At 49.1% G+C, this 17162-nt stretch overlaps 2 protein-coding genes across 2 annotated transcripts; both read right to left on the bottom strand.

Annotated features, from left to right (window-relative positions):
- Positions 1-4758: 4758 nt before the first annotated feature.
- On the bottom strand, positions 4759-6342 carry LOC139833494 (uncharacterized). Its single transcript, XM_071823792.1, has one exon. The coding sequence runs from the start codon at positions 6340-6342 to the stop codon at positions 4759-4761; it is 1584 nt and encodes a 527-aa protein (XP_071679893.1).
- Positions 6343-7182: 840 nt separating this feature from the next.
- LOC127313820 (germin-like protein 9-3) lies at positions 7183-8042 on the bottom strand. The gene has a single exon (XM_051344284.2). The coding sequence runs from the start codon at positions 8012-8014 to the stop codon at positions 7352-7354; it is 663 nt and encodes a 220-aa protein (XP_051200244.1). The 5' UTR covers positions 8015-8042; the 3' UTR covers positions 7183-7351.
- Between the last annotated feature and the right edge of the window lie 9120 nt (positions 8043-17162).

The following is a 17162-nucleotide window of genomic DNA, read 5'->3' as shown; positions in this document are numbered from 1 at the left end:
ACTTATGAGTTTATGTAGTCTCACCAAATTATATTCTATCATCTTGCAATAAGGTCTTAGATATCACATATATCTCATACCTTGATTATTTCTGAAAACAAAATTTTCAGCTCCTTACTTTTCAAACAGATTTGAACTTCAAGTTTCACGGAGACAAGATAACTTTAGGTACTAATTGAAACCATAGCTCTTTGAATCAACAATGTGAGGTTTACTAAAAGTTTGCAATGGGACTTAATCATTTCTTGATTCTTTAACAATACGGTACTAGTCCTGTAAAGTTTCTTGTCAGATTTTAACAGTATTTCTATCTCAATTACAAAACTAGCGCATGGTAGAAAACGGATGCCAATACTACAAAATTAATTCAAAATACTACTCAGACTATGTTTATGATAATTAGTTCATGTTTTAATCTAATTACTAATGAACTCCCACTTAATACAACATCCCTCATAGTTGTTAAGTGGTACACGATCCATATCCACTACACCAAAACCGATCATCACGTGAGATGATGTAGCTTCAATGGTGAACATCAACATGTTGATCATATCATCCATATGACTCGTGTTCAACCTTTCGGTTTCCATTGTCCCGAGGCCATGTCTGTACATGCTAGGCTCGTCAAGCAAACCCAAGTATTCTGCGTGTGCAAACATGGCTTACACCCGTTGTTTATGAACGTAGAATCTATCACATCCGATCATCACGAGATGCTTCGAAACGACGAACTGTTTCAATGGTGCATACAAGGGGAGAACACTTTATTATCTTGATATTAATGTGAGGGATCATCTTATAATGCTACCGTCGCGTTCTAAGCAAAATAAGATGCATAAAGGATTAACATCACATGCAATTCATATGTGATATGATATGGCCCTTTAGTCTTTGTGCCTTCGATCTTCATCTCCAAAGCACGGACATGATCTCCATCATCAACGGGCATGATCTCCATCATCGTCGGCGTAGCGTCAAGGTCCATGGCGCCGTCTTCATGGTTGTTCACCTCATGTAGCAACTATTACAACTACTTTGAAAACTACTCAACATGAAATTTAAAGACAACCATAAGGCTCCTGCCGGTTGCCACAATACAATAATGATTATCTCATACATATTCATCATCACATTATGGCCATATCACATCACCAAACCCTGCAAAAACAAGTTAGACGTCTCTAATTTGGTTTGCATATTTTACGTGGTTTAGGGTTTTCGAGTGAGATCTAATCTACCTACGAACATGAACCACAACGGTGATACTAGTGTTGTCAATAGAAAGAGTAAATTGAATCTTCACTATGGTGGGAGAGACAGACACCCGCAAAGCCACTTATGCAATACAAGTTGCATGTCGAACGTGGAGCAAGTCTCATGAACGCGGTCATGTAAAGTTATCCCGAGCCGCTTCATCCCACCATGCCACAAAGATGCAAAGTACTCGAACTAAAATCAACAAAGCATCAACGCCCACAAAACAATTGTGTTCTACTCATGCAACCATCTATGCATAGACACGGCTCTGATACCACTGTAGGGATTCGTAGCATAGAAAACAAAAAATTTCCTACCGTGAGAACGCAATCCAAGCCAAGATGCAATCTAGAAGATGGGAGCAACGAGGGGATGAACGAGACTAACCCTTGAAGATTTCCAAAGCCTACGAGAGGAGGCTCTCGTTGCTGCGGTAGACGATCACTTGCCGCTTTCAAAAGCGCGTAGAAGATCTTGACGGTGCCACAATCGGGCAGCACCTCCGTACTCGGTCACACGTACGGTGTTGATGACGACGTCCTTCTCCCCGTTCCAGCGGGCAGCGGAAGTAGTAGATCCTCCTCGGAATCCCGGCAGCACGACGGCGTGGTGGCGGTGGTGGTGGAGAACTCCGGCAGGGCTTCGCCTATGCGCTGCGGGAGTATTATGTGGAGGAGGAGAGGCTAGGGTTTGGGGAAAGGGGGTGGCTAGGGCGCCGGCCATGGGCAGCCCTAGGTGGTGCGGTCAAGAGTGGCTGCCCCCCTCTCTCTTCTCCTCATTATATAGGTGGAAATCCCCAAGAGTTGTAGTCCAAGTCTTCGAATAAGACCCCAACAACAAAACCTCCCATAGGTGGGAAACCTACTCAATGAGGGAGTCCTACCCAAGGTGGGACTCCCACCTTTCCTTTGGGTGGGGTGGCCGGCCACCTATGGTGGAGTCCACCTGGGACTCCACCCTTTAGGGTTTGGCTGGCCATGCAAGGTGGAGTCCCTCCGGGACTCCACTTTCCATGGTGATTTCTTCCGGACTTTTCTAGAACTTTCTAGAACCTGCCATAAATGCACCGGATCATTTCCAAACTTGGAATATGACTTCCTATATATGAATCTTATTCTCCGGACCATTCCGGACCTCCTCGTGATGTCCTGGATCCCATCCGAGACTCCGAACAAAACTTCGAACTCCATTCCTTATTCCATATCTACTTAAACGACATCAAACCTTAAGTGTGTCACCCTACGGTTCGCGAACTATGTAGACATGGTTGAGACCTCTCTCCGACCAATAACCAATAGCGGGATCTGGAGATCCATAATGGCTCCCACATATTCAACGATGACTTAGTGATCGAATGAACCATTCACATACGATACCAATTCCCTTTGTCACGCGATATTTTACTTGTCCGAGGTTTGATCATCGGTATCTCTATACCTTGTTCAACCTCGTCTCCTGACAAGTACTCTTTACTCGTACCGTGGTATGTGGTCTCTTATGAACCATTCATATGCTTGCAAGCTATTTAGACGATATTCCACCGAGAGGGCCTAGAGTATATCTATCCGTCATCGGGATGGACAAATCCCACTATTGATCCATATGCCTCAACTCATACTTTCCGGATACTTAATCCCACCTTTATAACCACCCATTTACGCAGTGGCGTTTGATGTAATCAAAGTACCTTTCCGGTATAAGTGATTTACATGATCTCATGGTCGAAAGGACTAGGTAACTATGTATCGAAAAGCTTATAGCAAATAACTTAATGACGTGATCTTATGCTACGCTTAATTGGGTGTGTCCATTACATCATTCACATAATGACATAACCTTGTTATTAATAACATCCAATGTTCATGATCATGAAACTATGATCATCTATTAATCAACAAGCTAGTTATACAAGAGGCTTACTAGGGACTCCTTGTTGTTCACATAACACACATGTATCAATGTTTCGGTTAATACAATTATAGCATGGTATGTAAACATTATCATAAACACAAAGATATATTATAATAACCATTTGATTATTGCCTCTTGGGCATATCTCCAACACAATGGACAAAACTATCCTAACAATTGTCGGCTTGACGACCAGACTGAAAGTCTCACCGTAGTCGACACCGGCGTGTTGGGTGAAGCCCCGGAGCACCCAACATGCTTTGTACCGGTCTAAGGAGCCATCTGGTTTGAGCTTATGACGAAATATCCATTTGCCAGAAACAATATTAGATCCAGGTGGTCTAGGCACAAGATCCCATGTCCGATTGTTTTGCAGGGCTGTAAATTCATCGACCATTGCAACATGCCATTGAGGATCCTTCAGAGCACCACGGTAGCTTTTCAGAAGCAGACTAAGAACATCAACATGCAGATTAAGGCGATCAACAGGTCGAGACATACCACGTTTGCCACGAGTGTACATATTGTGAGTATTCTCGGCAAGGGGAGGGCCAACCGGAGCCAGTACCACGGGAGGAGGGGGAGGTGGAGGTGGGTTAGGCGGAGGCGTGGGTGGCTGGGGTTAGGCTGAGGTATGGGTGGCTGGGGTGGAGGGTTTGGGAGGATGGGTGGCAGCTCATCGAGGAAGGAGAAATCAATGGGAGTAGGTGGTGTGGATATTTTGGAGAAAGGAAATGAATTTTCATCGAAGACAACATGACGGGAGATGATAATTTTGTGTGTGGAGAGGTCGAGGCAGCGGTAGCCGCGGTGAGAAGAGGAGTATCCGAGGAAGACACAGGCGATCGTGCGAGGAGCGAGTTTGTGAGCTGTGGTAGCGGAGAGGTTAGGGTAACAAAGACATCCGAAAACCCGAAGTTGGTCGAGAGGAAGAGGGAGTCCATAGAAAACCTCGTGTGGGGTGCGGTGCTGAAGGGTTTTAGTGGGGTGAAGGTTAAGTGGAAGTGTTAAGAGCTTCGACCCAATATATTGGAGGCATGCATGCTTGGAAAAGAAGTGATCTAACCATGTTGTTTGTAGAGCGAATGACACGCTCGACTTTACCGTTTTGGGGGGATGTGTATGGGCAAGACATGCGTAGAGTGGCACCAAGGGACATGAGAAATGTGCGGGCAGCAGTATTGTCAAATTCACGACCATTGTCACACTGTAGGGATTGAATTGTTGTATGAAACTGAGTGGATACATAGGCGAAGAAGTTTTTGAGTGTTGGGAAAGTTTCAGATTTCATGCGTAAGGGAAAAGTCCAAAGGTAATGAGTGAAATCATCTAACACAACTAGGCAGTATTTGTAACCGGATACACTAGGAAGAGGGGAAGTCCACAAATCGAAATGGATTAGTTGAAAAGGTCGAGTAGTGTGAGTAGATGATGAATCAAAAGGTAGACGCACATGTTTCCCTAGTTGACAAGCATGACATAACTGATTATCGGTAGCATTTTTATTACAAGGAAAAGAAAAAGCACTTGCTAGGTGCGACAAAGCTTGACTACTAAGATGTCCTAGATGACGATGCCACATGGTTGCTAATGATGTGATGGTGGAGAGTGCGTGCACAGTGGAGGCCGGCAACCAGAGGGGGTAGAGGTCACCGAACTATTGCACCTGATGATCTCGTTCTTGGTGCGGAAGTCCTTCACAGAGAGACCAAACGGATCAAACTCAACAGATAGAAGATTATCAGTTGTGAATTTACGAACAGAAATAAGATTTTTAATTAGGTCAGGTGTAACTAAGACATCGTTAAGAGAGAACGAATGGGTAGGAGATGAAAGAGTGGTATGACCGATGTGGGTTGTGGGAATAGTTTGGCCATTGCCGACGATGACATGTGGGTAAGGAGAGTGAGAGGTGAGGATGTGAGAGAGGTTACCCTGATTGCCGGTCATGTGAGCGGAGGCGCCTGAGTCCATGAACCACTCATTCGAGGATGGTGGTGTCAGGGACATGGTGTTGAAAGCCTGCATGAGTTGGGCTTGGTCGAAGGATGGCGGTGGTGCGGTTGGATTGTATGTGGATGCAGGTGGCGGGGCGGACGGCGTCGCTCCTGGCGTCCATGGTATAGCTGCTCCCGGTGGCCATGGCATAGGTGATGTAGAGCCATAGGGCCATGGAGGCGGCGCTGATAGCATGGCATGATGAGCCTGAGGCGGGCCAAGAGGAGGTGGCCGTGGCGGTGGTCCTGGCCACATCTGGATTGACCCAGCCCAAGGGTTCTGCATCGACGGCCAGGGAGCATGCGGTCCCTTCCCGGATGTGTTGGGGGTGCCGCCGCGTTGTTGGGGAGACGCGGAGTGGACGTAACGGCACCGTGCGCCAAAGCGACAGTTTCCAAAGCGCTGGAAGTTGCGGCAGACTTCCGGGCGCCGCGGAGGTCCCATATTTTCGGCAGGGCCACGCGGTGGTGGAGGTGTGGGGGCTCCGCGCGCGACGAAGGCAGACGGGGTTAAGGATGACTCGGACTGCTGCTGCAACGTGAGCTCCTCGAGTAGTAGAGATGAGCGGATGTCGAGAAACGGCGGAAGGGGACGCTGTTTCAGGAGCAATGTGCGCATGTACGCAAGCCGAGGTCCGAGACCGCGAAGCGTGTTCTGGACTAGGCGTTTGTCGGTGATGGTCGTGCCCAGCGCACTGAGCTCGTCGGCGAGAACCTTCTGCTTGCGGTAGTAATCAACCATGGTCAGGGAGCCCTGTTGGAGACCGTGGAACTCTTGCTCGAGGTAGGAGGAGCGGGTGTCCGCGTTGTCGTGGTAGATGTTGGAGAGGCGCGTCCACAAGGCGTGTGCAGGCAGTGGCGTCGTGGTGTCAACGATCATGGCGAGAAGCTCGGGCGCGACGGCGCTGTTGAGCCATGACAGGACGATGGCGTCGTTGCGGACCCACTGTGGCGGGGGGTTCGTGGGGTAGGCATCCTCGAGGGCGTACTTCTCAACAGCGTCGGAGAACATGCCGCGCCATTGGAGGTAGTTGGAGGTTGAAAGCTTGAGGGTGACCGGCACGACGGCACGGATGCTGGGGAGTGCGGCCGCGAGCGTCCAGAGAGCGGCCTTGGCGGTGGCCTCGGCGGCAGCGGCCGCGAGATCAGCGGCGGAGGGCTCTGACGGCGCCATAGGAGAGGATCAAGAAAACCCTAATCTGATACCATGAAGGCAAATATAATTGTACGATGACATTATATGGGCAAGAGCTTTACTTGTACGTCACGGACTACTTTTCTCTCCGTTCAATAGTGAGTTGCCTGATAGATATCCTTCTTTGCTTCTTATCTCTTATCCATCGCTGCGCGCCTTGCTATTCTTTTTTATATATCATATCATTTGTTTCATTCTCAATGGTTGGCCAGAGGCCAGGATGCTTTAGTTTATCGGATCGATCGCTGTGGTCAAGTGCGCTGGTCTCTTTCCCAAGTCGCAGGGGTACGGATACCAGAAGTAGATCCAGCAGGAGGTGGTAGCCATTCTTATTGAGAAAGATAAAGAAAGCCGCTTCGTTCCCTTGTTTACTGAACTCTTTGAGCTGGAGCTTTGGACTCTACGAGGTATTGGGTGCTTGCCCTATTGAGAGTATCTTACAGCTCTTAGATTAATTTGATCCCACGTTGGGATTATACAGTACAGGAGACTTAACTGCTAAGGTAAATAGATTACAAATAAGGTAGAACTCTTTGAGTCGGTTTGCTCTAGACGTGTCCTAATCATACACGTCTAACAGATAGGATCAATATCGTCTGACGAATCTCCATCTCCATGTACTAAAACTCATATGATTCGGTTCACTCAATGTGATCTTCTCTAGAAAGGAGTCCAAACTAAACTTGCAAGTGCATCAAGTATTATCTCCCTTGGCCAAATCAGTTCAGAGTTCAGACATGATCACTATCAAGCTCCATCTCCATATACTAAAATTTTGTGCTATGCTTCGGCACACCCTATGCAATCTTAACGCCCAAATCAGATAAAACTTCGCATGGTCACAATAGAAACCCACACCTCACAACAAGCATCATTACATAGTACTGGCTACTTGCCACTCGCTATCTCGGTGGTCTTATTAATTCATGGCGGCGGTGACACACTGACGAAGATGAAGAGTACCGAGAGCATATATATTGCACAAGAATCACTTCTTGGGTGGGGGAGTGAGCGCCGCCTTGAGCTTCTGCACGGTGGGTACGTCAGTCTTGAACGACTTGGCAAGAACCGCATCGTCGATGCCAGTGCCGAACACGGTGACGGGCACGGACACGGTGCCTGCGGCGGCACTGCCGAAAGCTGAGAGCGCGACGGCGGGGCTTTGCCCCGGGTTGTACTGGTAGTGCACCAAGCCCTTGGGGAACACGAACATGTCGCCCTCGGCGAGGTCCTGCGTGTACAGCTTGCCGGTAGTGTCGATGAAGCCGACGCAGAGCGTGCCATTGAGGACGAGCAGCAGCTCCGCGGCACGTGGGTGGGTGTGCGGCGGGTTGACGGACTCGGAGGGGAACTTGAGCATGGCGTACGACACGCTCTGCCCGTTCAGAGCCGGAAACTCCATCATGGTGGCCTTGGTCACCGTGAAGTTCTGCAACGCTGGTGACGGCATCGGCATGGTCATGTTCATGGCAGCACGGAAGCCGGTGTAGGTGAAGAAGTCGCCGGTGATGTTCATCGGCGGCATGCCGACCATCGACGCCGGCACGATGAAGTCGGTAAGAATGTCTGGGTCGCCGGCTACGGCGGCCAGCGGCGCCGAGACCAGTGCAACAACCACCAGCACCAAGGAGTAGCAGTTGTTGGACGCCATTGAATTTAGCTGTTGGTAAGAGAGATTGATGGATGCAGACTGTGGTTGTGAGATGTGGTGAAGACCTTGCGGTGTTATTTATACAGATAAGAAGCAACCGCATATTGTGGTGAAGGGTTTGAGAAATCGAGGCCGATGTACGAACATTCTAGGACTGCAGGCTGTAACCAGCTAGTGCTAACTGCACACATCTGAGGAAGGATTAACTGGACGATGTTATGCAAATCTTGGTGTCTCAGCGTATAAGCATATTGTGGGGCACACAAGAATATACCTGAATGCAGCACAAAAAAATTGTTGACATCATTTGGTAAAAAAAAAAGGTGTTTGTTGTGCCTCACTCTCTAAGATCACAACTCAATCCGATATGTCTAACCTTTCACCAAATATGCGGCGACGAGGAACTTGCTTGGTGATTCAGCATTCGTATCAGTGCCATGCAGGTGGAGATCTTACCTTTACCTTTTAAGGTGAAAATCTAATTACAGTCTCGGCTCTCTGCGGTGGTAGAGGGAGAGCTTCGCCAGGGAGAGCTTCGCCTGGTTCTGCAGCAGCTCCACATCACCCAACTCCGGGAGGGGCCGGACCTTCGGAGTATTGCCTCTCCTGCTGCTCCGCGTTTCAGCTCCAGTGAGGCGTATCGGCTTCTCTCGCCTGTCCACCCCCGAGATGTTTCAGCCTGCCGTTCGTGGGCTCTGCGCCTCCCCGCGAAACTGAGGATCTTCGCCTACCTCACTGACATCGACCGGCTGAGTACTCGAGCCAACCTGTTCTACAAAAGTTGTGCGGCTTGCCTGGAGGTTGAGACCCGTAGGCACCTCTTCTTCAACTGCTACCTTGCGAGGGAGACTTGGACCTGCTTACTTGTTCGGACCCCCCTGGGCTCCTTCTCTATATGGGAGCTTCCGGCCCTCTCACCATTCCTACCCCGATTTGGCACACCGGTGTGGTTGCCGTCCTGTGGGGCCTTTGGAAGGCCCGGAACGATCTGGTATTTAATGCCAAATCTGCTACATCGGCCATGGTGCTCAGGAGGGTGTGTGACGACCTCGCCCTTTGGAGATGGATGTACCGGCTAGATGATAGGGCACCTTTTGACCGACTCCGGTCTTTTTTCCTCACATATATTCAGTGATGTATTTAGCGTTGTACTCTCTCTTCCCCCTCCTTGTTTTTCCCCTGTTGTACATGTAGACCGGCTTCGTAGCCTTTTTGAGTTATGGAATAACAAGCGGTGGGGTGTCCCCCCCCCCCCCCCCGTCATCCTCGAAAAAGGTGAAAATCTAAGGTCTTGCTGTCGAGGGTGCTCCTCGGCAATGCCCTCCGATAGGGGCTTAGGGTTGATGGAATCCTGCAGGCTGACACGAGACATCGGTACACAGACAAGCGGGGAGAGCGATTTACCCAGGTTCGGGGCCCTCGATGAGGTAAAACCCTTACGTCCTACCTGTCTGTTCTTTGATTATGATGAAAACAGGTTACAATGGGGTGCCGAATAGTTCGGCTGTGATCTCGTCGAGATGGCTGATTGCTAGGGTAACCTAGTTCTAAGCTTCTGCTAGCTAAGATTGCTCAGATTGATTGTCCCCCTCGATAGCCCCTCTCCTGGCCTTTATATAGGTGGCCGGGTCTCGAGAGGTCTAATCGAGTACGAGTAGGTTTACAGTAGATCTATCTCTAATCTTTCCTTGTTCGGCTTCTTCCGTGTCTTGTACTTCAAGTAATCTTCCGCCGCACCGTCCTAGTGGCCCATCTTGCCATCGGGTACCTTCATGGGCCTCCAGCTGGACCGTATAGGGTAGAGCAACATTGGTTACCCGAAGGGTAATGCCCACGTCAGTAGCCCCCCGAGTGTCTAGCCGAACATAGTTCGGGTAGAGACTGAAGCATGTCTTCTTCCGAAGTCCTTCTCCTTGATCATTTTTGCTTTCCTCCTGTCTTCTATAGGGTGCGCGTCAGCGCTCCCGATGGGAGTAGCCCCCGAGTCTAGGTACAGATGCTTGCAATCTGTGCGTAGGCTCAAGTTGTACCACTCGAACATCTTCTTCTGCCGAAGTCTTTCCTGCAAGTCATTGTAGACCATCCGATATATTTTCTTTATGCAAGGGATAACGAATAACGTGCCCAACTTTTGTTGGTTAACTGCCGATGGCAAAACAACGTTATCCTACACAGAATCAAATCCCCGGGCATGATCCTGGAGTGCGAAAAAAGTTCTATCGGGTGCGCGTCCAACGCTCCCGATGGGAGTAGCCCCCGAGTCTAGGTGCGGATGCTCGCAATCCGTGCGTAGACTCAAGTTGATCAGCCGATACTTTCTTATCTCTTCGTATGCAATCATTCCTCATGACGTCATTGATGACATTTTTCTGACACCTCGATTCTGATTGATAAGACGCGATCTGCCGGCCATTTTTTCGAGCAATTCCTGCTCCTCTTCCACGATTAACGAGGCACCTCCTCGATTTCCACAACCATTAACTGGAGAAAAGTCCCACTAGCAGTACGAGGCTTTCCTTAAGTTTCCCAAGAGATAAAAATCCCTAATCTCTTCCTTCATTCATCCCTTCGTTGTTCTTCCTCTTCTCCCGTTCACAACTGCTCGCGCCGCCACCACTGCTTTTCAGTTTTTCCCGGATCTTGCGATGGTGAAGAAGAAGAACCCTAGCGCCGCCGCCAGCTCTACGAGCGGAGGCGCCGCCGCCAAATCTTCCTTGATTCCTCCGAAGGAGGGCGCCCCAAGCGCTCCTCCCCCAGCTCCGGCGCCGCCGGCGCCACCAGGCTCAATGGCCAGGCCCGGAGATTGGATAGCTTCGACCATCACTAGGCGTGACGAGAAGAGATCCCGAAGCCTGGGATTGATCTCCTCCGATGAGGGGAATGTGATCTTTCCAGGTGCGATTTCCCGGCCTAATCCCCCTGCTGGTTTTACCGTGATGTTCTTATCGTTCTTATATCGAGGTCTTTCGCTTCCCGTTCACGAATTCCTCCTCCATCTCTTGCGAACTTACGAAATCCAACTATGGCAACTCACTCCCAACTCAATCCTCCACGTTGCTGTGTTTATCACCCTCTGCGAAGCATATCTGGGCGTTGAGCCTCATTTTGGGTTGTGGAAAAAGATCTTCTATGTGAAGAGATACAGCAGTAGTAACGGATCTTTTGTCACTGGAGGAGTGGGATTTGTAGCTCGTTCGGATGTCAACTATTTCAATTTCCCAATGAGAGAGTCCGTGCAAGGGTGGAGATTGAAGTGGTTTTACGCCAAGGATTCCTTGTCACCCGAATCTCAGCTTCCTCGCTTTGTCGATGTCCTTGAAGCCAAGCCTAAGAATTCCTGGAAAATATTCTCTCTCCCGACGAGAAAGCAGCAGCCGATGAATTATTTGCTAGATTTCTTCGGATCAAAGAAGCTGATGGCCAAACCATGGTCGGCACTGAGGTAGCGGCAGTGTTTCTGAAACATCGAGTCCAACCAGTTATGGCTAGAATTCGCCCAATGTGGTTGTATTCGGGTCCGAAAGATGAGACCAGAATTAACGCTGCCGAACTGTCGGAAAAAGAACTGCTCGATGAAGTCCGTCGCCTCACTTTCTTCAGCCAAGAGGACTTGATCCCATTGATGTATCCGTATACTCCCTTTGATGCCGATCATCCACCACCAGAGGTAACTTCCCTTCTCAAATTCTTATTGTGCTACTATTTTCCTAGTCGACATAATTACTGTTGTTCTCATCTGTCTTTTCTTCGACAGACCCTCGTAGCCTCCGGGGACTTGCATAACTCGCCAAATGATATTTCCGAGGGAAGAGGCTCTTCAGAACCTGTTGACTTTCATACTGTCGAGCATACAAGCCCAACAAGCGATCATGATGACCCGATAGATTCTGAAACCGCTCATACCAAACTCCCTCCATCAGCCGATGACACTTGCGACACAGAGGGATCAGTGCGCGATGATGACGCTGATCATGATGCCTTTGTTAATGCAGCTGCGGAGGAGACTAGGGCCCCGCCAACGAAGAGATCAATCGGCGGTTTTGCCGACGAAGACGATCTTCTTGACATGTAAGTGTTTTTCCTCCTTTTTACTATATTCAGCTCCTTGGTCTTCTCGCATTTTTCTCATACTTTGGACGATTAAATCCTTCTTGTAGTGACGACGCTTTCACTGAGCCTCCGCCTAAGAGGGTCAGGTCTGATGCTGTTTCGCCGGCCGCCGCAGCTTCCGAAGCTTCAGCTCCTAAAGCGGCTCCCGCGGCGCAAGCATCGACTGCCTCCTCCCTTTCCAAAGGGAAAGATGCACCTGCTGCCACCACAGCTCCTCCTTCTGTAAGTCCTTCTCAAGTATAACAGGAATCTTTTGGAATGTGTCTTGCCTAATGATCTTTGTAAAACATTCCCTTTCTTCAAGGATCTACGAGGTGTGATATCCTCTTTAGAAGCCTTCGCCTCTCAGTTTACCTCTCTGGAGGCGGATAAAGTTCGACTGCAGGAGGAAGCTAAGTCTTCCTCTTCAAAGTTAGACGGCGCCATCAAAAAGGCTGCCATAGCTCGCCAGGAGGTCGACTCCCTAAAAGATGAGCTGAGCAAGCTGAAAGAGAGGCTGAAGGAGGAGGAAGCTCGAGCAGCAGAAAAGGATGAACTCCTTCGTCAATCTGCCTTGGCTCTACTTGGTAAGCTTTTTCATACATCTCTTGTAGATTATTACTTTTTATGGATCCATTTCTTCATCAATGATTTCCTCCAATTGAATTTCTTGCAGAAGCCGCCAGCATCCCTGCTACTGCCTTGGACAAAGTTCCGAGCAATTCCCCGGCAAATGGTGTGTCGATGGTTCTTGCCACCCACCAGCTTACCCGGGAGCTTCTTGACAAGGGAAAGGGCGCTCTGGAGCGGATGCATTCGATGATATTCCCCAAGATCAAGCAGGAGAAGACTCTGGGGCAGCTGATTGATGCCTTCGCAGTCGACACCAAGGAAGTTATTGAGGTATTCAAGCGTACCTCGCGTACCTATGGTGCCCTCCTTGCCTTCCAACTTATGATGGGTTACGGCTTTAAGGCTGACATCGAAGAAATGACTAAGGAGCTGCCGAAAGAGAAATATGGGTGATTTGTCGACTTAAGGGCCTTTACAGTGTCTGCCCGTACTTGTGCTCGCCAGCTCCTTGAACTAGTTTCGTCAGGAAAGGCATCGGCTGGCCCCAGCCTGTCGACTCAGACTCAGGCTCCTTGACTGTTGTAACAATGTTACCCTTGGGCTAGTATAAAACATTATTCTGTTGCGAGAACTTAAGTTTGTAATGAACACTGTGCTGGCAATGTTGCCAGCACACTTTTGTCATAATATCTTCACTTATATTTCTCCTGATAGAAATTGCTTGTACTTCTCCCGATGGGAGTTACGTTGGATGCTTAATTTGACCATATCCATCATCCTTTTAACGCTGTTGCCTGCAGGTTTTCCCGGTGCCCTCGTTTGTTGATGACTCTTCGGGCGTTCTTCCCGAAGGTGATCGGGTCCAACGGATGAAGGATCGGATCACCCAGATGGAAAAGGACCTGCGCAACACTTATGCCTTAGCTGCAATTGTCAACAAGAAGAGCGAGATTGCAGCCGACGTGGAGCGGTACGCTCTTACTGAGCTACATAAAGCTACCGAGAGCTTGAACTGTGAGTTCCTTGATCTCTGCGCCCTTTTGTCGATAGCGTCTTAGCTGATCCTTTGTTTGTTTCTGTGCCAGTCATAGCTCTGAACCGTGCAGAAGAGAACAAACGGATTCACGAGCGTGTGAATGCATTAACCCAGCTGTCCTCAGCCGAAGAGATTTTCTGGCGGGAGCACTCGAAGGCTTCGGCTGTCGCGCTATTTCAGGATCGGGTTCAGCAGGTCCACCACTTTTTTGACAAGTGCTACAAAGCTATGAGGGTGGTTTGGAAGACAATGTTCCCTTTGAACGCAGTTCCCCCAACGCTACTTGCTTTGATGTCTGAATTTGGTAATGCCAAGAAGATCCGAGATTTGGTACGTGCGCAAGTTTTTGCAGGGGCCAGGTTCACACTTGCCCTTGTACTTGCCCGTTATCCTTCGGCAGGTTTGCTGTCGATTGCCAACACGACTGGAGACTTGGAGGCACTGTATCCGAAGGTATTGTTGCCTGCCAACATAATTGTCGACAGACTCGAGGAGGAGTCAAAGGTACCTGAAGAAAGAGGAACTCCGCAAGGGTGATTTCAGGGATTTAATGTTTGTTTTGTAAATAGATAATTTGGCTACTTTATCCAAGTGTTTGGATTATGTAATGATGCCTTCTCATTCGGTAGATACATGCATATGTACTTTTACCATGTTATTGCCGTTGGCAAGTTTTGACTTGAGCGAATCTTAGTTGCTCGTTTGAATGTATGTATATTGGTTGGTTAGCAAATCATTTGAGTGATCAGCTCGTGTTGCAGGTTTTGCTAAACCTGTTGTATGCACAACTTTGCTTTTAACCGTTTTAAATTTCGACAGGCACTCCCGAATATTTCGGGTGTAGTGGTTCTGCCGATGAGCCCGTTGTTCCTTGATATTTCCATAAGTAAAATATCGAACGTGGGTTGTTGTTTATATGTATTTTCAAACTCTTGCTATTTACGGCACTCGTAGAGGCATCTATAGCGGAGGGAAAGGTGAACGTCTTTTAGCACTCGTAGAGGCTTTTTGAAGCGCGATCTTCTGCCCCGTACTATGTTTGCATAGTGATGGGGCTTAGAAGTTTGTAGTTACTGCAATGCTTAACAAGAAATTGAAGCTTTAAGTTCTTATTTAATAAGGTAAGCACGAGGCTAGAGGGCGAAAAAAGGAAGGCCCTGTTTAAAATAAAGGAAAAAGGAAAATAAAGGCTAGTAAATTGCTTAAGCAAGGAAGGGGTTCTTCTCTTCTTCTGGCTTCTTCACCGCGTTAGTGGTTGCTGCAGCGTTGCTGGTTTCATCAGGGGTTTGGGCGGTGGTTGCCATTGTCTTGCTATCTCCTAAGCCTTCTGTGCCATCAACTGCCGAACCCTTTGCTGCCGAGGCTTCTGCTGCCGAAGCTTCTGCTGTCGAAGCTTTAAGGGCGAGAGCGGCTGGCTTCTTCTTGGTTTCCCTGCCATCTTTTTCTTCCTTGATTTCTCGTAATGACAGCTTGGGCGGAGGGTCGACGATTTCTTGTTGTGGCCCGAACTTTGCAGCAATCCTCTGAAAGTCGCGATCACAATTGTCCGAACGTGAAAAACTTCCATAGACTGTGATGTTCGTCCCGTTGTTCCCAGGCATTTTCAGCTTGAGGTATGCATAATGTGGCACAGCCATGAACTTGGCATACGCTGGTCTCCCGAGTATAGCGTGATACTGTGACTCCCAGTTCACCACTTCAAACTCGATCTTTTCCTTCCTGAAATTGTCGGCTCTGCCGAAGATAACATTCAGGTAGACTTTGCCAAGAGAGTGGCCCGGTGCGGTTGGAAGGATCCCATGGAAGCAGGTGTCTGTTTCTTCCAGCATCCTCATGGTGATCCCCATACTTCTGATTGTGTCGACGAATATCAGGTTTAGTCCGCTTCCACCGTCCATGAAGATTTTACTCATCTTGAACCCCCCAATTTGTGCTTCTACTACCAAGGCAGCGTGTCCTGGTTTTGGTATGGTCGTCGGGTGATCTGCTCGACTGAACGTAATGTTCTGAGAAGACCACTCGACATACTCGGGGATGTTTGCCATGATGCTTTCTGCCAGGTTGATCTCTCGGGTGAGCTTTTTCATCTCCCTTTTCGAAACACCTGTCCTGTGGATCATGCTCATCTGCCCACGTGGTGGTGGGAATGCCTCGTTGGGTTGATGAGGTTGAGCCTGTTGGACTTGATGCTGCGGTGGAGGTGGGGGTGGCGGTGGTAGCTGTTGCTGGCCTGACTGCTGGATGAGTTTGTGCATGTCTAGGAACTGCCGACAGTCCCTGAGCAGGTGACTCGACTTTGTTTTGCCGTCCTTGGAATCGACATATGAATGCAAGTAACAGGGGGCGTTGATCTGCTCAGCGTAGGGTAATTCAGGAGTCCTCTGCTGTCGTGGTTTATAGCTGCCACGGTTCCCAGAGTTGTTCCGATTGTCGTCGTGTCGATCATCTCGATCGTCCTGTCGATCGGAATATCCTGCAGCTACCAGATTGTTATCATCATAGTTGCGGTTCTTCCTTCTTTTGTGACGATCCCTTCGGCCGCCCGAGTCGTGCTTCGGCTGGTCATCGTCTTCGTCGTCACTGCGCTGTCGTGGCCTTCGTACATTGTCCTTGCCATCAGCCCACTGTTGGCGATTTCCATTAACTTGGTTATAGTTTTTGGCTTTTTGCGCCCAAGTTCTTCTATGTAGCTCTCCCGCTGAACGCCATCGCTGAAAGTGTCGATTGCTCTGTCGACAGATACATCTTTGGCAGCGTTCAGGAGTTTTGTGAATCTCCCGATGTATGAACGCATCGACTCCTTCTGCTTCTGTCGGCAATTCCGCAACTCTTCGATCCCAACGGGCCTCTTGTATGTTGCCTGGAAATTGGCAACGAAGGCATCTACTAGGTCGTCCCATGATTTAACGGAACCTTTCGGCAGCCCCCTTAGCCAGGCTCGCGCTGAATCCTTCAAGTAGAGTTGTAAGCATTGCATTGCTGCTATCTGGTTTCCTTTGTGCAGGATCACAGTCTGCAGGTAGTCGTCTATCCAGGATCTTGGTTCTTGCTGCCCATCGTACTTGGCAGCGTCGGTAGGGGTAGGCTTAAACTTTTTGGGCGGCATCGTTTCGCGGATCTTGTAACTTAGACAGTCGGCTCCCCTGAGCTCGCCGTCGTACTGCTGATCTTCATCCGAAGAATCGTTGTCGTTGTCCTTCCTAGCGGCGCGTCGTCGCCTTGCTTTGTCGATCTTGCTCTGGGTAATTTCGTCCCGAGCATCTCTCGCATGATGTTTCGACCCACTGCCTTGTACAGTTGTCTTTTCCTTTGGCGGGACTAGGTTGTTCCCCAATATCGCGAGACTCTCCAGGGCACCTTGATGAGCTTGAGCCATGGATCCTTCGGGGCGCTGGTTGATGAGGTATGCGGCGAGGTTGGCCGTTGCTCCTGCAACGGTTTTCGGTCGTG

The sequence above is a fragment of the Lolium perenne genome, chromosome 7, assembly GCF_019359855.2.
Source record: "Lolium perenne isolate Kyuss_39 chromosome 7, Kyuss_2.0, whole genome shotgun sequence".
Classification (NCBI taxonomy): domain Eukaryota; kingdom Viridiplantae; phylum Streptophyta; class Magnoliopsida; order Poales; family Poaceae; genus Lolium; species Lolium perenne.
This window is presented reverse-complemented; position numbering and strand designations above follow the sequence as displayed.